We start from the raw sequence: 25,524 nt of genomic DNA, 5'->3' as shown, positions 1-25,524 counted from the left end.
ATTGAACAACTGCCCTCGACTAAGTGCAGCACTGATGAGTCTCCCTGAGTTTGGAAGGCGGTGATGAGTTAACATTCCTCCTGCAAATGACTGAAAACAGACCAAACGTTGGTCCAAAGAGAATAATGGAAATGAACAGAGGTTGACTCAGGGTTAGTGTGTGTGTGTGTGTGTGTGTGTGTGTGTGTGTGTGTGTGTGTGTGTGTGTGTGTGTGTGTGTGTGTGTGTGTGTGTGTGTGTGTGTGTGTGTGTGTGTGTGTGTGTGTGTGTGTGTGTGTGTGTGTCATTAGACAGAGGGGGCAGCCCCGCACTCACGTGCTAACATACAAATTTGCTGAATCAGCCCACACCTAATTACTTCCATCTGGTCACGTTTCTCTGAGAAAACAAATGAAAAAGACACACACACACACACACACACACACACACACACACACACACACACACACACACACACACACACACACACACATACACACACACACACACACACACACACACACACACACACACACACACACACACACACACACACACACACACACACACACACACACAGTATTCTCGTGTCCTTTGCTTAGCCTGATTTGATTTTCTACATCTATTCAAACTTTTCGTCCAGTTTGTTACATTCCTCCACTCAGGGGCACCAGAGAGCAACAGCAGGACCAATCTATGGAATCACAGGAGTGCCAAAATTAAAAGGAAATAAATGTGAAAATATAAAGAGAATCAATAATACAAAAAATATACAAAGATAGTCATATTCTTTTTCTGTCTTGTCTTTGCTTATTCCATTTTTGCCAATGCTTCTCCTGTCTTGTCTTTTCCATTTGCTTTTTGTCATTGCATTTTCTCGATGAGTCAAGCCGTCTGGAAAAGACAAAAGCAATACAATACAAATCAGCGAGGGCTGTGGGCGGGTCTTTCTGTTTAAGGTGACTAGTCGATACCTGATCACACCATTCCTGCCTGCAGTGGCTATGTAGTAGCAGGAAGTAGACGCAAATGCACGTTTATTTGAAGTAAAAAAGGGAAAGTTAAATATGACGGATGTGACGAATTGAGAAGAGGCTACTACATAGCCACTGTACGCCGGCCTTAGTCACACCAAAAACCAACATAACCAGCGGATTCTTAATACTTTTGTTACCAAAACAAAGAAATGACATTTACAATATTGTACCAGAAATAAGAAATGTGTAAAGGAAAAATAAATTAAGTACTTCAAACTTATTCTTAATGCAACAGTGCCATCTATTGGCATGAACAAAAATTGCTCAACATGACGTCCTTCAAGCAGGAATGGTGTGATCAGGTATCGACTCCTCACCCTGAACAGAACGATTTGCATCGTATTGCTTTTGTCTTTTCCAGACGGCTTGACTCATCGAGAAAATGCAATGACAAAAAGCAAATGGAAAAGACAAAGACAAAACAGGAGAAGCATTGACAAAATGGAATAAGCAAACACAAGATAGAAAACGAACATGATGACCTTTATATATTTTTTGTATTATTGATTCTCTTTATATTTCCACATTTATTTCCTTTTAATTTTGGCACTTCTGTGATTCCATACCAATCTAGGGGTTCCGGTATTAAATAATACTAGAATGGATGATTATCCTGTTACAACACAGACGTTTACATCTGAAGAACAATAATTTAAGGGATAAGACGGGTTTAGTGTAGCAGACTATTTAATTAATTCCATCCACATACTAATATTTACATCAGTAACTGAATTTGCTTTGAAGTGGAAAGAAATGTACACACATAGGTGTTACACTTTAACCTAACTGCAGCAACTGTTATGTCTTTTTACGATTTTTGTAGATAACAAGGCTTTTTTTGTTTTTTAACAATTAACATTAATATCCTATCCTTATCGTTCAGTTTTGGCTGTGAGTGTGAAATACTTCCATTTGAATTCCAATTTTGTAAAAACTACAAAGATTTAATGTGGTTACCTGTAAAAGGGAGCAGTGAACAAATACTTTCTATGTTCATATTGTGTGTAATTGTCTGGTTTTGTTTATGAGAGATCAGCCTACAACTCAATTATCTGGTGGTGTGATGAGAGTTCACAACGCGAATACTTTAAATTCACTTCAGTTTTATTTGTAGAGCAAACTTTACATAAGGATCATTAAGGTATTTTCCATCGTATTCATGAAAGACACTACAATATGAAAAAACAACAGTAAAAATAAATGACTGAAACACAATTAAAGCCAATAAAACCGAAGCAGCAATGCAATATAATGTTTCCCAATCTTGGTTTTAAATCCCAAAAGAAAATAAAAGTAGGTTTTTAGATGGGAATTGAATATTGAAAATAATGATCTGACTTAATGTAGAGGAGCAACTGAATCCAGAGTTTAGGGAAATTACAGCATAAAAATCCCTGTGCGTTCATCAAGTCATGATATTTGGGGGTGTTCACTACAGTGGAATAATTTTTCATGAAAGTGTGCAAAGAAAGATTCTGCTAACAGCAAAAGCATTCAGATATTTATAGTACAATAGAGTACAGAGGTGCTAAAACAGCTCAAGTGAAGAATAAAATCCTCTTTTTATCATATTTCTGATATTTGAGTGAAATGATTGAACCTGCAAAGCCGCGAGCATCATTAATTTATTCACAGTTCGCCCTGTAACTCACTGACACAAGCACCGATCAAGCGTCCATCATTTAAAATCTCTTACTGGGTGTCGTCAACAGTCCATGGTTCAGATGAGAGCTTTCTGCTGATCCCTGACGTCGTTTCTGCTTGTAATTTCTCGCCAGTGTGCTGGATGCTGCCTCAACTTGTTATGCAAATTGACACTGATATAAGCGGCATAGCCTCCCTCATGTCGACCCTGACCAAGCCACATGCAGATAGAAGTAAGTATCGGCCTCATTGATTATATCACCAGACACAGAGAGCTTCGCCATCACACTATGAGAGGAGAGTGCACCTACAGGCCTGCGGAGGAACCCTGGCTGTGCATCCAGAGCTGCTGGATGCATTAACAATGAATCAGAACGGAGAGGGGGGGCGGGGCAGTCAAAGGGCAGGAAGGGGGCAGGAAAGTCATCTCCAAACACACAGAGGCTGAGAGATCGAGTGATGCAAGGGGAGTGGAGCGCCACAGTGAAGAAGAAGAAGAAGAAGAAAGGTGGGGGGTAGAGTGAAAAAGGAGGGAAAGGGGGGGACTACCTACCGAAAAACATAAATAGAAGAGAGACGGCTTGGAGTCTCGCAGTCACTCGTCCTGACAGCCACAACCGCTGCTCTCCTCGTCCCTTCTGCTCACCTCCTCTCCACTCTTCTGCCACAGCTCCATTCTTCTGGAATCCTTAGCAAACTCCCACCGGTGAGTAGAGTCCACATCTCTCCTCGTGCACAGAGGTCTTGACCAGTCTGCAGGAATCCATGGAGGCAATCCGTGATGCTGCACAGCTTGCATGCAGAGCTACGTGCTGCTTCAAAGAGGAACTTTGTAGACTTGTGCTAAATTTTATGCTGCATTTTGCAGTAATGGCTTCCTGTTTCTAAGCTCAGTCATGTAGATTAAGTAGATTTCAGGCGAGTCAGTATACTGGAACTGTGTTACGCTTTGAGCAGACTGCTTCTTTATTGAGGCTGCATCAGATCAGACACCAGACGAGCATTTGACTCCAACAACTGATCTTAATGACACAAATCATCTGAGGAGGGAGAGACAGATTGAAGAGTGGCTGCAGCTTCATAGCCAAACTGCTGCTTCAACACCTGGAGGATGATACCATCAGCGATCTGCATCCGTCTTAATTAATGCCGGTCGGCCGACTTTCTTTATGAGTCCACCCAGTGGAAAACACCAGTGTGGAAAGTTTCAGTGCAAAATGGTCCTCTGACTCACAGATTTGTTAACATTCCGTTTGCAGACAATTTGAATGCTCCTTGTTACAGTTTGTCCAGAATCTGAGAAAAAGAGGATGACTGCATTGAGAAATGTCATGAATGAGACAAATATCCCAATGCAAGAGTGGGTGAAGGTTTTTTTTAAGTGCCCAGAAAGAGTGAGGAAACCCTTAAATGTAAGTGCAACAGAAAGCTTGGTGAAGTATTAAGTGTGGAAATTACACAGCTGTGAAACTTAGTCTGATAGAAATGTTATTTATCTGCTGTCATATACCTGTTTCAGGTTCTCCATCCTGACCCAATCTGCCTTCATCATGAAGACCTCTTCCTCCTCCATCTCTGAGGGTCTCTATCGCCTCGTCATCACCGTGTTGGCCATGGGCCAGGGCGTCCACTCCATGCCGGTCCCTACCGACATCCCCATATGCACGGCCTCTGAGACGGCCCAGTACCGCCTGACGTTCTCTGGCAAGTGGACCCAGGCCGCCTTTCCCAAGCAGTATCCCGTCTACCGTCCTCCTGCGCAGTGGTCCAACCTTATTGGTGAGTGTTTCTGTCTTAAAGCCAGAGCGTTGGAGTTAAATGACCTCTTTGCAGAGATAAATCTGAATGTCAAACCTTCACCTGCTGCAACAAGTACATCTGATCCCTTCCCCTCTCTGCTTGCAGGCGTGACGCACAGCTCCGACTTCCACATGTGGCAGCGTAATGAGTTTGCCAGCAACGGCGTAAGGGAGTTTGCAGAGAAGGGCGAGGCCTGGACGCTCATGAAGGAAGTGGAGACGGCCGGCGAACGCATCCAGAGTGTTTATGGGATCCTCTCTGCTCCTGCTGTGATGGGAGGCACGGGGCAGATGCACACCGAGTTCGAGGTCTTTGCCAGACACTCATATGTAAGTTTTTTCCTTTTGGAGACGTTTTGCAGTAAAATACAGTAATAATGTCTTTTTTTTGTGGTACTCGTAGCAGCATTAAGTTATCACAGTGATATCTACTGTTCCCAGATGGTGTGTACATTTTCTTTTCATATATAAGTCACTTCTTAATACAACTCAAACATGACCAGACAGGTAACAAAAAAGTTTAGCCTGTAGTCCAGAAAATATGGTGTTTAAATGTGTGTAACAAGCCAATTTAACTATGAAACACTTCAGTTTAACAAAATTAGCAATGCTCTCACTCAAAGTACCTTTGCTTCAAGTTATGGCCATTCTGATTATTTTGCTATTAATGACACAACTGAATAAAATGTTCTATAAGCACTGGTAGTAACAGCCAAAATACTAAGAACAAAACTGTGGCTATACTAACACTAATAATTTTTCAAATCATGCCATTAAATGATGCAGTTTACAGCTGGTTGCAGTTCATAATAAGAAGAGTCACTTTGTAAAAATAATGCTGGCTTTTTTAACAGCGCTGATGGAGCAGATTTGTCAAAACTCTTATAAAACCTGTTCCAGAATGGGTATTGTTTTTTTTATTTCCACACACTGTTGATGGAACAAACTTAACTCATACGTCTTCAAATTATATAAAACTCAGCAGAGCTTCCTGCTGATCAGTCTCTCGACAGGTAATAAAATGTAAGACACAACAGAGCAGACTGTTAGGTTTGGACAGAGGACAGGGTTAGTTAAGAAAAAAATGTCCAGTTGGACGGAGAAGATGTTCATCTGCTTGAAAACAACAGCACAGTGTGTTCTGAGAGAATAAAGTGACATAAAGGGATAATTGTTTATGGGGTATTTGGAGATGAAGAGAGTAAACATGAAGGTGTGGAGAAACGAGTTGATGAGACCATACATGCTGATTTGATTTTCGTATTAATCCCATTTTCCTTCCCCATGCTTCACTTCCTCCATCTGCAGTTGTCATTCGTGGTGCGTCTCGTTCCCAGCCCGGACTGGTTCGTGGGCATGGACAGCATCGACCTGTGTGACGGCGATGGCTGGAAGGAGAGCGTGTCGCTGGAGCTCTTCCCTTATGATGCCGGCACTGACAGCGGGTTCACTTTCTCCTCTCCCAACTTCGAGACCATCCCGCAGGACAAGATCACACAGGTGCGTCATGCTGACTTGTGACAGGGGCTGACAGGGTTCATATTATCCACCTTTTCAACACTTTCACATGGTCTTGTTGGTTCAAGAACATTGTATTTGATGTTTATTGCCCCAAATCCAGCTTTTCATTGATTTTCCTCCATTTGAATATTGGACCATTTGAGCTGCATTCAGAATCTGCTGTGTCTGTGGGAGCTTGACTAACTCCGCCCACACATGCCCATCTTAGGAAGAGGAGAAAGTACTTCCTCTCGTGGTGCCATGTGCCAAAGCAGAGCTGTCTAATTGTGGGAGGGTCACAGAGAGGGCCTTCCTTGATTGGGATTGGCTAAATCCCTGATGACACTATATAGGGTTTGATTTCTGATTGGCTCGTTGAAGCAACACACTTTATAAAAACTGAAACAAGCCAAGGAGAGAGAGGACAGACTTTCTTTACTTCAGGGGCATCATTCCAGGTTTGGGGACGATTATTACTGTTGGAAAACCCTTAGAAAGGGAGTTTTGCATAATGTGACTCCTTTAAAAGCCATAATGTGAAACACAGTCCTGTTGTTCTATGTCATCTCAACACACTCTTTGCACCAAAATCAACAAATGTCCGTACAAAAAAAGACTGTCATGTTACGCAACAAGAAGAAATCGTCTGATTTCCATTTTCCCCTCCATAGATCACCTCCTCCTTCCCCAGCCACCCTGCCAACTCCTTCTTCTACCCCCGCCTGAAGCACCTGCCGGCCATCGCCAAGGTCACGCTGACCAAAATAAAGAAGACGAATCAGATCATCAGCCTGCCCCTCGAGCCCACACAGTCCAACCAGCTGCCCACAGGAAATGAGATCGAAGAGGCGCTCATAAGTAAGTCCATGGCACTAACGTGGAAAAACAAGGCTGCATGTGTGCATCACATCTTCTATATTGGGTTTAGAAAGTTCAAGGTCATGGAGAGGTTAGAAATCTCTCGGAAACTGCCCTGACTCAACAGCCACCCTACACACTTTTAGTACTTCCTGGTTCCTGCCCCAAACTGCCTCTCAACACTGATCAAGTGACACCACACACTCTCAAAGACTAGTATCCTTTCTCCTGAGTCAAATTCAAATATGAAGTCTTGAAGGGAAGAGAAGCACTGTGTGTTTTACTGACTCATGCGAAAGCATTTGGGAAACATTAAAAGCCACACACAAACTCAATTAGTCCAGAACCAGAGACGCCAGCGGAGACGCAGAGCATCAGAAAGTACTAAGGCCACATCTGGCTTCCAGAGGAATTCTTGAAATATGACAGATGGAAAAAGGGAATGACCACTTAAAGAAAACTATATAGGAATTATGTTTGGGCCGTGACCCCAAATGGGGCACAGACGAAAGAGTTTTAACAAGAGTCTGTGAGGTGGATTGACTTAATTTGAGCTTTCAGACTGCGAAAGGCTCCCTGTTGCACAGACTAGTGGGAATAATTCAAAGAGGGAAAAAAAACAAAAACCAGCGGCATGGAAGAATACAAAGTCGTCTTGGAAAAAGTAAAATGCAGAAATTGCAACAGAAAGAAAAGTGAACAAGGCTGTAGAGGAGGCGTTCTGTAGCCCAGCAATGTGGCTCACTGAAGCTCACTATTCTCACATCTTTCAAAATGACTCCCGTCTCAGAGTTCAAGTTGACAAATTTAAAGGTGAAGAATGGTTCAATAGTGCCTCTCTCCAGTTATTGTCGTAAATAATTTTCTAAATGCACGCCTTGGCAAGTTGAACACGATTTAATCCAAATACATCAATAAAAAAGTTCTGTTGAAACCTCTAAAACAGCTAAAACCATGAAAAAAGTGAGAGAAATACAAAATAGCTAATATTGGTGAAATAGAGGATAGTGGTGGACAAGACATTTGACAAGTGGGCATTGGGCTCGGATGTTCACAATTCCGAATCCCACTTCCTTAAGAAGAGCGAGTAATTGAAAGGGCCAAAAAGGCTTATACAGTCAAAGTAGCTACAACACATCCTAGACTAAAAGTCAGATGTAATTCTCATTTGTTAAAAAAAAGGTTCACTCACAGGAGAAAACACAGATAAATCACATTAATTGATTATCTTGGAAATTTTACTTTAAATCCTGTTGTAGACCTTTTTATTTTTAGGATAGTTTTTTCTGCTCGCCGCCAAATACGGTACTAACGGAGGTTTCTCTGTAGTACTGTAGCAGCATTCTGTTAATTTACAGTGACATCTAGTGGTTACAAGTGGTATGTACATGCATTTTTGATATATAAGGTGCTTCTTAAATATGTGGCATGACAATAAAAAAAATATGACTTACAGTTTGGAAAATATGGCCAAATAGCTAAAATGACTAAAACTACTAAAGAAATTGTCTTGCCAGTGAAAATAGTACCTACAAAAATGCAACACTTCATATAATGCAAAACAGCAATTCAGCTTTAAGAACTGTGTTATCCTTATTTTAAAAGATACACATTTTATTTGTTGGGAAAAGGATAAAAACGTGTTTTTGTCATGGAGGTTTCAGACTCCTTTATTGGTCAAATGATCCATTTGTGGACTGATTTTGTCCAATGTGACACAGAGGGAGAAATTATAACTCACCACATAAGGTTTGGAGAGGTGAGGTAGTTTTGAAATGACAAACAACAGATATCGTGTCAATCGGACAAACACGCTGACGTCGCAGCCGTCCACCTCGATGCTGAGGATGACAGTGAAGCCTTGAGTCAGCATTGCAGACTTAAGGTCTCTTCATACTCCATAAGAACAAGATGAAAGTTCGGCAGTGCGGGGTCCTGTCGAACAAAATGACGTCATTTCCTTCGGCCAGCTCCCTCTGGCCGAACAAATTTGTTTCGGCTGTGCCAACCACCCTGGCCGAACTATGTAGGAGCCGCACTGCCGAAACTTCTGCACTGCCGTGTGCTGCGCATGCGTGTTCTAGTTCGCTCATGACTATCGATAATATTTTAATCATATTTAGCTTGTAACAGCGCTACTGTACGAGCGCCGCAGCTCGTTAAAATGTCGGAGTGTAGGCTGACGTGATGCACCTGAACGCATCACGAACAGCTGTCAGCTCCTCTAGTTAAAACTGGACCAACATTGCGCTCGGACAAAAACTCTTTTATAACTGAAAAAGTTCAGAGAAATGTATTTCTGAAAGCACTGGAGGCCAGAAATAAACTGTGCAGTTGAAAAGTTTAAACGCCGCTTCACAGACTTGTGCCTGCTGCGAGGGGGTGTGGCCTGCGAGTTCGGCAGCTTCTTATCGGAGTATGAACAGTCCTGCCGAAAAAGCATTTTTTTTCTGCTGCTGGCTGACGTCACTGCCGAATTTTCTTCTTGTTCTTATGGATTCAAAAGGGAGTATGCATGGGGCCTTTACAGGCCCGTTCCCATGGCGATGCGTCAACAAAAAACAGCGGGCAGCCAAGAATCTGTTCGGGTTTCCTATCATGCTCCCAGCACACCATCCAGCCCCTCCATCTGTTTCTTTCCCTCCGTCCATCATGGCCATCGCCTCTGCCGGGTCTTTTTAGGAGAAGCCAAGTCACAACTCGCCTGCTTCAGACTTCCACTCAGCGAAATGACACTGATGTCAAATTACAGCAAGTCAGTTTGGTTTCCCTCCCATACTCAATTACATTGTCCTTTATTTTCCCATTAAGAAACAAATGACGATATAAGTTGTCACCCATCAGCCTGAGCTTCAGCTACATGTTGGATTAGTCCTCCGCCTCCCCTCGCTCTGCTTTTCTACTCTCCAGCAGACAACTGTGATGTCGATCAGCTGTGCAAGGCCGGCCGGGGGTTTTGGGCGGGTTCAGTGTTGGATGAGAGTAAAGTGGAGGGAGTCGGCGCCAGCGGCGTGATGTAACACAACAGTTCCAATGGGGAATTGGGCGATTAAAACACTAGTTTTCTCTGTGTCGCGGCTCAAGTTGCTTCGTTCTGAAGGTGAAGTCAGATTAACAGTGACTCCTGCGATGTATATCTATGAGTTCAGTGGTGAGACAGTTTGCAGGTTCGATTCCCTCCAGCATGACCCTTGACCCCCCCCCCCAGCTCCCCAGCTGTGGCTACCCAAAGCAGAAATAGGATGGGTCAGTGTGGAAAAAGGAATTTCCCTGAAGTATGATTCCTTTAGTTTCGTTCAGTTAGAATGATCCGTCACAAAGTGATAGAGATGGATTTTTCAGTCTTCTTTAAAAACTAGGATTGACAAGCCCAAAGATATAATTAAAAGCAACTATTTATTTTGCTATTTGCACAAGAAATAAATAGAAGGCGGCATCCAAATGGTGCACAATTCAGTTTCCAGCCACTCCGTCTCTAGGTGCACTTATATATTTTGAATCTTGAAAAAGAAGTTTTCAAGACATTTCACTATATTTTGCTTCAGAAAGTTACATTAAAATTTGCTTTATGTTAAGATTGTAGTCACTTTCTGTTGTAATGGTTTGTTTTTGTTAATAATTTTAATCATGTTTACTCTTTGCCGCAAAAAGAAATACTTAAAAGTAAAAATTTAAGGGTCATTATGGCTCTATTTTGCCGGCCTGGTTCACTCAAGATAAAATTGGCTCTTAAAATGTGTTTGACACCCCTGCTATAACCTGCCAGCCAATCAAGTTGATCCTGGATCCATGTATGATTTCGATCTTTCCCCAAATTAAAAATGCTAGTTAGTCTGGCAAATTTGATGGAAATCCTTTAAAAAAAAGTTTTGAGATGTTCCTATTAATTGCTTGGTTATTAATTGGTTTATTGTACAATCAAAAAAAGAAAAAGTGGGAAATAATGGGATCAGTTTAATTGAATTGCTTCAATTGATATCTACATGAATCAAGTTCTTCAAACTTAAGATAACAAATTAGACTCAGTTCAAAGAATTAGATTTATTTAGATGTTACCAATTGAAGGAATTCCATTAAGTTGTTCCAGCTGTTTTTGTTGAAAATGATCAATCTTTATTTCAGACTCCTCCATGACAAAAAAAGGGGCAAAAAACAAAACAATGACACTAAAAACAACAAACAGATGGATTGTGTTTTATAGTACAGTGTTTGTCTTTTCCTGTGTAGGGTTTATTGTATATTTTCATTCTTTCGCCAACATTTTTGGTGCTGTGACTAGTAAATTTCCCTGTTGTATGATAAACAAATTGAAACCCCACTCCCTCCCCAACTGTGCAGATACCCCCCTGGACTGCGAGGTGTCGGTGTGGTCCCCCTGGGGCTTGTGCAAAGGCAAGTGTGGAGACTCAGGTGTGCAGCACAGGACCCGGTACATCCTAATGCACCCTGCCAACAATGGAGCAGCCTGCCCCCTGATGGAGGAAGAGAGGAAGTGCTTCCCCGACAACTGCTTATGACTAAGCCTGCACAGGAGAGAGAGGAAGGAAAGGAAGGAGAAAAAGGAGAGGAAAGCCAGGAAGGGGATGAAGGGAAGGAGGCGGACCGGCAACAGCAAAAGGTCTGCCAGGTATTCATACGTGTCTCTGAAGAGATGAACTCTACTGCCTCCCGTCTGCCCGCCACCCCCCTTTCAGTGGAAAAGACTGATGTACTGAATAAACACTTCACATAGATCTGAGCTCCAGAGGTGTAGTTTAGCAGAAAACTGTTAGTAGACACCAATTCAGTTCTGGCAGATTGAAGACACTTCGTAGAGGATTTGTAAATATGTGACACTTAACCTCTGAAAAGAAAAAAAAAGAGCAATATGGTCGTCCAACAGGAACAAACAGAGGGTCTATTTATTGACAGGGATTTTACCTGTAGTGTACAGTGTATGGAATCTGAACACAGTTCTTTGTAGTCCTTATCATTATTGTGATACAAGTTCAAAACAGAGAAGGCTGTTTGGCAAAACAATAAAAGAAATACTCAAAATGTACCAATAAAGTGTATGTATGTGTTCTGTAAATGTCAATAAAGTGTAAATATGTCTTTAGTGTTACGGGTCGAGTTCTGAGGTTCAGGTGCAGGAAGCAAACCATGAAACAGATATAAAAGTTCAAGTGTGTTTATTAAGCTTAATCAGCTGAAATCTTTGAATGGAGTGGAGCAGAGCCAAGTTGAATGATTCTCAGATCGCATCCAAACTGAGATGGGTGATCCTCTGAGCTGAGCGGGTGCAGAGCTGAGTTGGGTCGAGGAGGGATCCGTGGAGCAGAGCTGGTGTCGGTGGGTGGATGGCTGAGGTGGTGTCAGGAAGCGAGGAGCGTATTACCAGCTGGCTGGTAGGAGATGAGGCTTAGGGGTGACTGAGAGAGCTGACGCTGAGCTAATGACGACAGCGTGTCCCTAACAGTGCAAACGATCCAGCGCCAGGTGATTCAGGAGTCCAGCTATACAGACAAACAATCATCACCTGGCATCTGCACCAAATCTCCCTGATTAGACCCTGGGATGGTGAACACGGCGGACGCCTTCTGCTAAGCTCTAACACATTTGCCCCGACTTGTACGAAAAAGTTGCTTAATTTAAAACTGAGGTGGTGTATAGCAGGAATCCTCAATAGGCGGCCCGTGGGAGCCAACTGTCTGGCCCGTACCGGCCCATGAGCTGCACATCAACGTGAAATAAAGTGGAATTTGTCGGGGGGAAAATGCACTGCTCTAACTGCTCGAACACCGTAGTCAGAGCCGGAGTATTTGCGCATCTGACGTAATTACGTCAATGTGCGCTCTCTTCGGACGTCCATGGATTTCATTTTTTACGACCCGCGAAGTAAGTCAAAATTAAATAAAGAAACAACACGAGCTGCAGCGTGAAAAAGTGCAAAGTCGATCAGGAAAAGCACGAGTTCAACTCTGACTTGACTGAACAGGTTAGTTTTAGATTACCGGCCCATGCTTGATAAAAAAACATAAAATATTAGATTCATAATATAGAATTAAAAAAGGAACTTTCTCATAACACTATCATCTGTTTTTCAAAGAAACATGACCGACCCTAAAACATTAAAAAACCCTCAGCAGTGCACTGGTCTCTGCCTCTTTGTTTATGACAATATCATTGTCCACAGACATGAGGATTTCTTCCTCAGTGCTCATGAGCATAAATGCCTCACGTTTCTTCTGGGTCAAAGAGTCTGTTTTTAATGAAATGTACTGTTGAGAAACGCAACATTGCGTGGCGGTTGGGGATAGTGCCTCTGGAGTGGCAGACAGGGGTGGTGGTCCCTCTTTTTAGGAAGGGAGATCAGAGGGTGTGTTCCAACTACAGGGGGATCACACTCCTCAGCCTCCCCAGGAAAGTCTATTCCAGGGTACTGGAGAGGAGGATCCGGCCGTTAGTCGAACCTTGGATCCAAGAGGAACAATGTGGTTTTCGTCCTGGTCAAGGAACACTGGACCAGCTCTATACTCTCCACCGGGTGCTCAAGGGTTCATGGGAGTTCGTCCAACCTGTCCACATGTGTTTTGTGGACCTGGAGAAAGCGTTCGACCGTGTCCCTCGGGAGGTCCTGTGGGGGGTGCTCCGGGAGTATGGAGTCCGGGACCCTTTGCTAAGGGCTGTCCGGTCCCTGTACACCCGGAGCAGGAGTTTGGTTCGCATTGCCGGCAGGAAGTCGGGCCTGTTCCCAGTGCACGTTGGTCTCCGGCAGGGCTGTCCTTTGTCACCGGTTCTGTTCATAACTTTTATGGACAGAATTTCTAGGCACAGCCAGGGACCTGAGAGGGTCCGGGTTGGGGACCACAGGATCTCGTCTCTGCTTTTTGCACACGATGTGGTCCTGGTGGCTTCATCAAACCTGGACCTTCAGTGTGAATTAGTGTGGTTCGCAGCTGAGTGTAAAGCAACTGGGATGAGGATCAGCACCTCTAAATCCGAGGCCATGGTTCTCGACCGGAAAAAGGTGGCTTGCCCCCGTCAGGTCGATGGAGAGCCCTTGTTGAGCGAGTGGAGGAGTTCAAGTATCTCGGGGTCTTGTTCACGAGTGGGGGGAAGATGGAGCGTGAGATCGACAGGCGGGTCCATCGTGGTGAAGAAAGAGCGAAGCCAAAAGGCGAGGCTCTCGATTTATCAGTCGATCTTCGTTCCTACCCTCACCTATGGTCATGAGCTTTGGGTCAAGACTGAAAGAACGAGATTCTGGATACAAGTGGCTGAAATGAGTTTCCTTCGTAGGGTGGCTGGGCTCGGAGTAGAGCCGCTGCTCCTCCGCATCGAGAGGAGCCAGCTGAGGCTCGGCCATCTGTTTAGGATTCCCCCTGGACGCCTCCTACAGGAGGTGTTCCGGGCATGTCCCTCCGGTAGGAGGCCTCGGGGCAGACCTAGGACACGCTGGAGGGACTATGTCTCTCGGCTGGCCTGGGAATGCCTTGGGAAAGAGCTGGAGGAAGTGTCTGGGGCGAGGGAAGTCTGGGCATCCCTGCTTAGACTGCTGCCTCCACGACCCGGCCCCGGATAAGTGGAAGAAAATGGATGGATGGATGGATGGATGGATGGATGGATGGATGGATGGATGGATGTTGAGAAACTTCTCATATATTGGAAGTACTGCTTGATTGTTCACATACTGTTACAACAGCTCACCGGTCCCTTCCAGGTGACGGGATCAAACCCCTCATGCTCTAAATTATCAGCACAAATCTCCCCTTTTTACAAAGTTCAGGTCAGTTTCATTAATGTAGAGCTGAATCATCTAGCATCTCTGGGCATTTCCCATATGGAGCAGGTCTCCATTCTACTCTTCATTATATTGAATATAATAATATGATCTATCCTGAGATCAGTCCTACCTGCTTGGTGCTGCTGGATCTGGTTTCTGAGGAGCTAAAACAAGACGTTTCCCAGTTATGTGGTGTTGCGTCATACTATTATTCAAATTATATAATTTCATGTTATATACCACAAAGCCACAGAATTCATTGACTTGATAGTTATACAAAGTTAAACATCTTACCCGTTCCATCGTCATTTGTTGTTTCTAACAGTGAACTGGTTTTAATGAAAAGGCACTTTCCTCTTTTTTGTTCTTACCTTCTCTGCTCCACCTTGTTCTTTCTATCCATCTTTCAAACACCGCTGACTGACAGTGTTGCCAGATCAGACTGACAGTTTCCAGCCCAGTCACGTCTTAGAACCCACCCATTCCAATAAAAACCAGTCCAAACCACAAAGTTGCCAAACACCCGTGCAAACCTGCAAAATCATACCACATGCAAAAGAAAACACATCCAGAGCTTCATATCTGCATCAAATAACCACATATAAATGATAGATAAATAGGTTTTTGCAAATTGCAACCAAGAAGAGCGCAGTAAATAAACCATAGGCTACACAAACTGCAAAATGAAACTGTGGCATCCTAGCGCCAGGCCCTGATTAGTAATAATGCCAACTGCACGTAAAAATGTGCACTTTTAAGCCGTGCAGGCGTCATATATTTCGTTATTTACTTCACAAATGACCTGTATGAGGACTACATGCAAAACAATTTAAAACAAAACTAAATTACACACATACAGAGCGCATCTCCCCCCCTCCCTCTCTACCTTCACTTTTTTTTCTCCTCGCCGCTTTCCACACCTGTGGTGCGGAAAGACGCACAACGACCTGGCTGCACAGCAGCTGATTGAGTTTTTAATTCAACGAGCAAAGTTATGCCATAGAATAAGTGGGCTACAGTTACCAAAATCAGTCCCAGTGCAAATAAGATAATGTGACATAAACGTCATCTTACCTTCACGTAGAATCAGCATCTTTCCATTAACTTCAACAATGTCGAGAACTTGAAGAACTATTTACAGTCACTGGAAGCCAGATCAGCTGGCTAATATGTGGATGAATCAAATCATTTTAGCTATATTCAAGTATTTATTTATTTAGGCTATTTTATTAAAGAGAGAGAGAGAGAGAGAGAGAGAGATGTTTTCACAATATTAAAAACTCCGGAAGCAGCCCAAATTTTAATCACCAGCCCAATGTATTTTTCCCCGCCTGACGTAAACGAAAATAGCCCAAGTAGGCGGAAAATCACTTAATCTGGCAACACTGCTGACCGAGTACATGGACGTGTTACGTCATCAAGGTACGTCGGCAAAAGAAGAAGCTGCCAGTGGAGGGAGGCGGAGGCGCAAGAGGCCCAAACGTCCCAAACGTCCCAAAGCGGCCAAAACGGCAGACCGGCCCACCTGCTGCTGTCTGCTGTGTGCTGTTGCATATCGTATTTTTCTTTCATTAAATTATTTAAATTTTTTTAGATCGGCGGGGTGATCGGCTGGATTTGCCGATTCCCAATCACTCACAAATCACCAATATCGGCTCTAAAATAAATAAAGGGACAGGTGAGCCATTTGGTAGGACATGGAGGGATAGATTTGTGAGAGCTAAGATTTTTACTTAAATTGCTAAAAATACAAAGGAGATTGTCATATACTAAATGATATTACAAAAGGAAAAAATGGTTCCACTGGCAAGTTCAGGAGCGTCGGTGAAAAGATAAGGTCCATTTTCAATGAGACCGGCACAAACAGGAAGTGACCGAGCTCCTTGAGACGCTACTTCCGGTTGTCATGAAAAAGGTCAATCGACAAGGACTGTCATGGTATTGTGCAATCCTGGGTGTGGATTACGCAACACTGACGGAACATTCCGGAAGTTATTGCGCAATCCTGGGTGTCGGTTTACACAGCAGGGTGTGACCACCTGCCATTAGTAGCTCTGAACAGAGTGTGAGGAGACGGATTTTCTGAAAATATTTTGGAAACAACTCCTCTGAATGCATAGTTTTCGGGAACATATTTGGGTAAAAATTTCATTTCTTGAGAGGAATTTCTGTCGTCTTTCAGTCTGTGTGGGTTTCGAAGCAATCAGACATAAACTTTAGACAGAGGTGCTGTTTGACGCAGCCGCACGGTTTTGCTCCATCAGACTCAATGATAAATCTTGCTCGAAATCGTGGGTGAAAATAATCTGACAGCATTGTTCTCTCTCGTCATAAAGGTTCATGTTTTATGGAATTTTTCCCTACATTTTTTACATCGTCGTGTTTGGCAGGTTCTTGTGGCGCTTGAGATCTGCTCGTTTTGTGGCTCAGAGTCAGAGTTTAGCCACAGTCGACATTTGTTCGGACTGTTCTGTCACGGCGGTTTTGAGGCGAAATTTTTGTTTTCCCATGTATTTGAATGAGAGGAGAGAGGAGGCATGATGGGAACTTTGGGGGCTCATAAAAATGAAACCGCTGAATAACGAAGAAATCTGTTCAAAATTTTTGAAGAGGACAGTCTCCTCTCTCAATTCAATTCAATTCAATTTTATTTGTAAAGCGCTAAATCACATCAACAAACATCTCAAAGCGCTCTTACAATGATAGAGAACAACATAACCCAACTAAACCCTTCCAAAGCAAGCAGATGTAACAAGCCACAGTGGCCAGGAAAAACTCCCTTGCAGGAAGAAAGGTTCATAAGAACTCCCTCATAAGAACTCAGGAAGAAACCGTGGGGCGGACCCTAGACTCTGGAAGGGCGGCCATCCGCCTTGACCGGTTGGGGGGAGAAGTACATGGGATAGGACAGGGAGAGAGAGGAATATCATACTATTTTTAAGCCGATGCGACCTTCGCCCTAGGAGGAGATAGCGTTTGCGTGAAGGCCTTTTTTGGTTAAAAATTTTATTTTGAGATGAAAAATTGCGGACTTCCTGTTGGATTTAGGTCCAAGGTTTGAGCGTGTGATTTGTAGGTCTCAATGAGACCTACGAGTTTTCATCTGATCTCCCTGCGACATTCCCACGGGCCGTGGTGGCCGTTTTAGTGTTTTTAGGTGGCGCTAAAGAGCCATTTTGGCACTCTGGAGGTTACTTTTTACATATGTTATTTTTTATGCCCGTCTGGATAAGCGTGCCAAATTTGGGAGGCCCTGCCTGTCGTGCTGGGGCACTTACTATAGGGGCCTGGGGTTGCGTACGAAATACAAAAGGGACCTGGCGGTGTAAATACAATAACAATTTGCCAGATCTGAGGCCACTTAAGTGCTGGGACACTTAAGGCGCGGTTCCACCGGACCTTCTGTCGCGGATCGTCGCGGGGTGGGGCGGGTTTTCGCAAAGTCCGACTGAAAAGTTGTGGATAGTACGGAAAGAACCCGCGACCGCCAGCTACGATTTTCCGCTACCCCTCCGTTGAGGTTCCGGGGACCGAGGAACGGGTCTGTGAGGAGGAGCTGCAATGCAGCCGTCTGCTGATTGGGGGTGACGATCGTCACTCTGGACTTAAAACACAATATTTAATTATTTCATCGGCCGTAAACCCTCCGTTGTTGTTTACATACAGCGTTTTGCGCTCACTGGTTGATTTGTTAACTGGGTTTATTGAAAAGTTAGCGCGCGACACAACATCGTGGTCTTTTAAGGAGATACAGACGCTCCTCCGTCAGGAACAGGAGGAGGAGATTGATTAGGAGCTGGACGCTGCTGTTTACAATGAGAAAGTTTAACCTGAGTCACAGAAAACAACTCGGACGGCCGCCGGCCGCTTCAGTGTTCTTCGCTGGACGCTCTCTGAGTCGTTCACAACCCCGCCTACATTTTTACCGTACTTTCTGTGGTGGGACCGCACTGCGTACGAAATACACAAGGGACCTGGCAGTGTTGTGATGCAACAGAGAAGGTCAAGCAGAGAGCAGGAAAATAGGGCCTATTTTTAGATAGGTTATCGTCATGTTTTCTTAGACTCTTTTTTTGGAAACATTAATAAATGATATCATGAAAATCATTTTTCTTCTTTTTATCCATTGATCTTAATTACTCATGGGCATTTGCCTACACTGCCTATGCCACGGGCCGGCTCTGGATGTAAGGACGCCATAAAATGTCCCCTAAAGACAGGTGTCCTCTCTTCGGAGGGATGGGTCATGAGGACAAATTGTAGGACCAGTTGATATTGAATGAACCAAACACCAAATATGTTATGGTTATTTAAAAGCAAATAACTGAACCAATACAAAGATGTATATAATATAAATACATATATACACTCTTTGTTGTGGTCACAAAGTATGTAATGAAATTGTCTATATTTTTGCAAGATCAAACAGTTAGTCCTAAAAATTATTACAATATCAACATAAAGTACATTTTAATGAAACATTGTGGTGAAAAATATAATGAAATGTAAAAAAACAAAAAAACTTGTATATATCCTGTGTGCGCCGACTGCGCCTGCGCCAGAGTCTACTGGACGATTGTGTGAGGAGATCCTCCATCTCCCCGTCTGAACAATCACAATTTAAAAGCAAATAAAGAGCCAGAGGCTCAGAACTCCTGAAGTGAAACGTACTGTAAACTACTTTAGGAAAGGTGGAGAACACCGGGCAGCAGAAGTAGAGATAGTTTCGGGATTGTTACGTTACGTTATGGAACACGCAGCCCGGCACAGTCTGTGGACACGCAATGCGGAGAGCATAGAGGGGCTGACAGAGAGGAGCTTCACACAGAGCAGCACCGTGCTGCGGGGAAGCGGCGAATATTCAGATCTCAAAACTAATCTCCTGACACTAGCACAACGTCTGAATATTCGAATAATCAAGTCCAGTCCAAGTATTTTGGCCGTTTTAATGTCGCTCAGCTTGAAATTTGCCAGGAAAACCTGTCCGTTGTCTGTGTCAAGCAGGTTGTGCGCTCATTAAGGTGTGTTAGCAGTTAGATATGTGTCTGTACAGTGACGTGTCCACCCAGTACAGGGTGTCCGCTCTTTCCGTGTCCGCTCCTCAGAGGTTCTACTGTACATGCATATTATACCTTGTTTGAACACTTGCTTTCTCTACAAAACGAATATTATGTTTATTTTATGAAATATTACAACCTGAAATCATAAGCAACTAGAACTGGCACTCGGTAGAGCGCAGACCTTCGCCAAGGCCACATTTGTCACGATGGAAACCAATAGATTACAAGGTTATTTGATCCACCACACCACTCCTTCCATCATTTGTTGTGAATGTTCGAATTGATTCATGTTATCACTGTTTGACACTGATGTACACACATTTGACAATTTCCATGTGACCCCCCCTGACCTTTGACCCCCAACTGATAACCAAGGTAATGATGTCACTGCATCATGTGGTATATCAGAAGGTAGGGAATTGAAAACTGAACATTTTGGCGTCGAATTTGATTAACACTGACCAGGTTATGAGGGAAATACCTTTTTGACCTTTGTGTCACTTCGCCCTTGACCTTTGACCCAATCGCTCTCAATATCTTATGGGACATCCTCGGATAGGGAAAAATCATCCCTGTAAATTTCATGCAATTCAGGTGAGGAGTTTTTGCGAAAACTTGGTGAAAAACTTACATACATACATATCAATCAATCAATCAATCAATCAATCAATCAATCAATCAATCAATCAATAATTACACACAGATGAACACATAGCCTTCTCCCCAAATTTGGTTGGCGAAGTTAATGATACTGTGTAAAAAACAAATCAGTATTTTGTCTAATAATGATAATAAACATTTGTACATAAAGGTCTAATAAAAATCCACTGTAGGGCTTCTTGTGCTCAATCTTGCCTTAAAAATCCACCAAATAAGAATATCACAACATATTGTCAATGTCGCTGATTTGGGAATTTATAATCACAGAAAATCAACTGTAAACAGGTGGTTCATAAGAGTTTAATCACATCCTACCTGAGTTAAAGCACATACAAACCATCACAGAACAACAACATATCGAAAGTAATTTGTTGTGTAACAGCACTGGAAATCGTTGCACTGTGGATTCTAATCCTACCTCCATGTCATTGAAGCTAAAGTCTCTTTGTGGTTGAGTCTGGCCGTGGTAAATTGTTGCCCCGCAGGTTAATCAGTCACAAATGTCTCGTCACCCAAAGCTGCAGCTGTGAGTTTCACACACTTGATCTCCTCCTCCTTCTCCATTCTCCAGGATTTGAGCGTATACAGCAAGTATTAGCCGAACATTGCCAGGTGTCTGATGAAATGGGTTTGCGAGGGATTGGCCTCCTGCTGCAGTGCTACCTGATGCTGGCAGCAGCCATGTATTTCGATTTGGGAGAACAGGAGGAAAAATGCATCATCGAGGAGATTCCTGAAGACACGCTGGTCACCGGTGAGTTGTAAAGATCAAAAAGCCCTTCCAGGCTCCACGTAGGTTCCCAACTGTGACAAAAAACCTGGAATTAAGTGCATATTCAATTAATTATCATATGTGAGTCAAACAGTAGAAGTACATTGTGGCTCATTTCCAAATGGACTATGCAGCAACAACTTCTTTTAAAGTGATTTTATTTGTGCTACTAGTAATAAATAGCCAGTGTACTCATAAATACCTTTCTTACGTTTATTCTTAGACAACGGGAAACTCTGCTGTGACGTTTGTTTTAACAATCATATGAAATAAGATGAATAAACACAAAGTATTACTAATTAACGCTACGAGCCATGTGTCCATTATGACAGATGATGTTTGTATTTATGCTCACATGAGAAGTGTGTCTCACCCTCAAGGTAACTTCCTGCTGGAGCCATGGAACTTGAAGTCATCCAGCCACTCTCCTCACTTTGGCGTCACGGCAACGGTCAAAGATCCAAACCATGAGGTAGCGAACACACTTCCATTCAAACCTGGCGGGGGGGTGTGATGCCTTAAACTCTCACGCGTTTAGAAATCTAATGTCAGGGCTTGTGGGTGAGGAGTTGGCATGTTCTTCCTGTTTGAGCGTTGGTTTCTGGTGTTGCAAGTTCGTCTAGCACTCCAAACATGTCATTGGAAGTTAATTGGAGGCTGAAATCTCTCATGAGTATGACTGTGTGAATGTCTCCATGTTTGTTCTGCGTGACCTTCCTTCATAAAGGGATCCATCCAAACATCCTTTATGTTGCGTTTTCTAGTGAAAGCGGGAAGCTTTTGTTGTATTTTGGGAATCTGTTTACACAACAACAGTGGCTAGAGCCACTGAAAAGGCAATTATTTGAAAATGGCTCCCAGCGGGGAATTTTTTGAAAATGCTTTAACTCTGTAGATGGAGTACAACACAAGTTTTTGAAAGCCCTCCACCTGCGCCCTCCAATTTCTTTTATTTCTTTGTAAAGCACTGAGAATTGCCCTGTGTTTGAATGGTGCTCTATAAATAAATTTGCCTGGCCTTGCCTTCACAAGTTCTTAAGTACAGATTTAGTCAATCGAAGCATGCAGTGGTCGGTTTATTAACCAGATCGGTCCAGTTTGAACAACAGCATTTTCGAGTGAAAACTGAAAACCTTCCATCTCCATGTTACCAGGGAAACACACATTTTCTAAGATGCTGCTACTGTGCATGTGCACCACAGTTGTAGTAAACAGTTCCTCTGCACATGCTCAGTAGAGCCAATCAGAACGATGTTTCCTCTGTTGTGTCATGACTACCAGTCCAGATTCTCCTTGGACTTTTATTTTTACAGTCACTGTAATAACAATCCAACTTGGTTATCTGTCTACTAGAATGTCTTCCATTGTTAATATTTAAACTCCATTGTTCTCTGTTGCATGTGCATGTGCTTTCTTTACTAAAACAAACAACAGCACCCACTAGTGGTCCAACATACCAAACACATCATAAAAGCCCTTATGAATGGAAATCATTAAAAAAGTCTACAAACTACAGTGAATCCCTTTGACAGTGCAGCACTGCCGCTTGTCCCACATTAAACATGATGAAAGAAATAAAGACTCATTTGAAGGAAAATATACAGAAAAATTTAAATATCTAGGATCTAGTTTTAGTTGTTGATGTTCATCTCTAATACGTTATCAAAACCCTGGTGAAGGAAATTCCTCATCTCACTTAGACAAAGACGTTGACGTCTTTACGTAAAGAGAACTCCCAAAGATCCCGTTTGTACACTGGATCTGTCCAGATCTGGATTCTTAGTGTAAAAACCATCAGCAATCAGTTTCACAACATTTCAGACTATTCTTGTTGCTTAAAGACTCTCTCTTTAAGAAACTCTGGATTTTGTTTCACCCTGAATCGGTCAAATATTGATATTCTGGCTGGAGCTGCAGCGATGATATCTTCTGATATCCCAGAAACCCTTGCAGCAGGTTTTCCAAGATTACGTCTGTCAGAAAAACAAACAGTTTGATGGATACAGATTCCGATGGATTTGAGAAATTGCAGGTTGAAATGAGTGGTGAAGGTCTTGTTTTGGTGTGTTGCTTTATTCTCTGTGCAGAAGTCACACTTTTATGGGAAAGGGAGTTTTCTGGAGGTTTTCTGGAGGAGGAACTTTGCAGTCTCTCTCCTTTCAGGTTGTGATGGCGAAACGTTTTGGTAAATTTGGTAAATTCACCTTCACTGCACATGCGTCGGGTCAGCACTTCCTCTGTTTCCAGACCAACTCCACCAGGTTTTCCGTCTACGCTGGACAAAAGCTGGTCAGACCCTCTAACACACCCATACGGAAAAATATTTTGAATGGCAGAATATAAGAGGAACAACGTGCTTTTTTTATCTATTTTTTTAAACAGAAGCTTCACTTGGATGTTCAGATGGGAGAGCACGCTATCGACCCTCACACTGACAGAACTAAAAGCAACATGGAAACTCTGGAGAACAGTCTGAGCCACATGATCGATCAGATGATGTACATCCTCAGGCAGCAGGACTACCAACGGGTAAATCTCAGAAAAAGATTCAAATTAAACGAGCCCCTTTGCACAGTAATCTTTGCGCCTTTCCGCTAAATATCTTTGTTTTAGTGCAACAAAGTATTACCGTAATTTCCCGACTATTGACAGTACCTGAATATAAGCTGCACCCAACAAATTTAAAAACCAAAAAAAGTTACGTGAAGCACCTGAACGCATCACCCAGGTATTGGCAGCATTAAGCTCCTTAACTTGTAAAAATCCTTGTTACAAAAGTAGGGGCTTGTCCGGAAATTACAGTTATACGTCTTTAAGAAGTTCATATTTAATGAAATATCCTTCTACAAACTTAAAATGTGAGTAAAAGAACTGCAATTTCAGCAATATCATGCTTCAGTTCTCCATGTTATTTACAACTTATGGGTCACAGTGGATTTTTATTATAATATTTACATCTTGAAAGGCATTAAACTCAGAAACATAGTAGGCTAGTTCATATTATTCACATATATATTTTGTTTTCTTTTGTATTGCCTGTTTAGTTATTTTATTGGATTTTGCATTTGGGGGTAGGACTTGATAAGCCTCGGCTTCTCCCTATCCCTTTTCGAATGAGTCAAATGTGTGTTATATTGAAATTTTTATTTATTTTTGTGGGTTTTTTTCACTTTGTTTCATCTAATTTTAATCGTTCCTTCATTCAAAATTAATAAATAAATCAAATAAAAAATCAAATATCATGAGCACAATAACTTGGCGTTGATGTAGACACATTTCTACATCTGTATTGTATTCCTGATCACCTGAACCGATTAACCACATCTTACAATCTAAAGTGGAAAGAAGATAAGTTCTACCCTTGTGGGCCCCCTTTTGGTTAAATAAATATTTTGCAGTTAATTTCTCATGGCTGATAAATTTCATCTCAAATCTTGGATTGGACTCTGGCGGGCCGGTTCTGATAACAATTGTTATCTTTATTTATGATTTTTTGTTTTATAAATATATAAAATTTTCTTATATACCTTTTCTTTCCACAAAACAAAATTTTTTAAATGTATTTTCATATTTTACAATTGCGTCTCTATTTTTATCTTTCCTTTGTCATATTCCCAAATTTTATCATCATATTTTATGTTTTAATAGTTTTTTTAAGTCAGCTTTACCTTGTTCAATTCAAAATGTGATCATATGTAGTTGTCATCTTAATGGCATTTTTATCTTTTACAATGCACTTTTCCACCCCATCCTCGTCTTGTGTTTTTGATTTCTTTGCCCTGTTTTGTCTTGTTACTACTGCATCTATAAAGTAGATAAAATACCCATAAAGTACACTGAATTGCACCCACCTGCAAGAAAATTGTTCTATGAATATGAGTGTAACTGATAAGTAACCACACAGGCACAGGGAGAACATGAAGACTCCATAGGGACCAGTCCTGGCCTGGATCACACCCTGGACACTAACCACTGTTCACAATGATACCACACATAATGAAAAACTAACTGATACACACCACATGCCACGTCTTTTCCCACATTTCTCCAACAGTTTGTATTTCTTGTCTTTTTTTCTGTCGTGCTCTGTGATTTCTAATCCAGGAGAAGGAGGAAGCGTTTCGTCAGATCAGCGAAGAGACCAACAGCAAGGTGCTGTGGTGGGCCGTGGTGCAGACCTCCATCTTGCTCTCCGTCGGTTTCTGGCAGATGAAACGACTGAAAGACTTCTTCATCGAGAAGAAACTGGTCTAAGCCTCCCCGCCTCACTGTTTCTTTATGACCTGCCTGCTTATTTGTCTTTGAAATTTTTGTTTTGCTGCAGCAAGAATCCTTTGAACTATTTACATGTTAGAATTTGATTTTGTCTCAATGTCTAGTAATAAAAAGATGTAAGGTGTTGGAAAAGTGTTGCATGTCGTTTATGCAAGGAAATAAATATAGATTGCAT

General features: G+C 42.5%; 2 protein-coding genes across 3 annotated transcripts; both read left to right on the top strand.

Annotated features, from left to right (window-relative positions):
* The first annotated feature begins 2,867 nt into the window (after window positions 1-2,867).
* spon2b (spondin 2b, extracellular matrix protein) lies at window positions 2,868-12,947 on the top strand. 2 transcript variants are annotated; one of them, XM_080464951.1, is made up of 7 exons: window positions 3,103-3,366; window positions 3,945-4,072; window positions 4,180-4,439; window positions 4,566-4,789; window positions 5,768-5,959; window positions 6,631-6,817; window positions 11,156-12,947. In XM_080464951.1, coding segments are annotated over exons 2-7 (1,044 nt in total). In that variant the 5' UTR covers window positions 3,103-3,366; window positions 3,945-4,070; the 3' UTR covers window positions 11,335-12,947. The 2 variants fall into 2 exon arrangements, with proteins under 2 accessions (XP_080321076.1, XP_080321077.1); XM_080464950.1 differs by lacking the exon at window positions 3,945-4,072 and having other exon boundaries at window positions 2,868-3,366.
* A 7,968-nt stretch (window positions 12,948-20,915) lies between these two features.
* LOC308111492 (transmembrane emp24 domain-containing protein 11) lies at window positions 20,916-25,328 on the top strand (the record flags this gene model as incomplete). Its single annotated transcript, XM_080466413.1, has 5 exons — window positions 20,916-21,056; window positions 21,455-21,546; window positions 23,238-23,363; window positions 23,457-23,603; window positions 25,179-25,328. The coding sequence occupies exons 1-5, from the start codon at window positions 20,927-20,929 to the stop codon at window positions 25,326-25,328; spliced, it is 645 nt and encodes a 214-aa protein (XP_080322539.1). The 5' UTR covers window positions 20,916-20,926.
* Window positions 25,329-25,524: the final 196 nt, after the last annotated feature.

The sequence above is a fragment of the Lipophrys pholis genome (genome assembly GCF_963383615.2).
Source record: "Lipophrys pholis genome assembly, chromosome: 6".
Lineage (NCBI taxonomy): Eukaryota > Metazoa > Chordata > Actinopteri > Blenniiformes > Blenniidae > Lipophrys > Lipophrys pholis.
This window is presented reverse-complemented; position numbering and strand designations above follow the sequence as displayed.

Coding starts and splice junctions, on each gene's coding strand:
- spon2b (XM_080464951.1), top strand. Junction 4,440..4,565: donor GCAGTGGTCCAACCTTATTG/GTGAGTGTTTCT, acceptor CTCTGCTTGCAG/GCGTGACGCACAGCTCCGAC. Junction 6,818..11,155: donor GATCGAAGAGGCGCTCATAA/GTAAGTCCATGG, acceptor CCAACTGTGCAG/ATACCCCCCTGGACTGCGAG.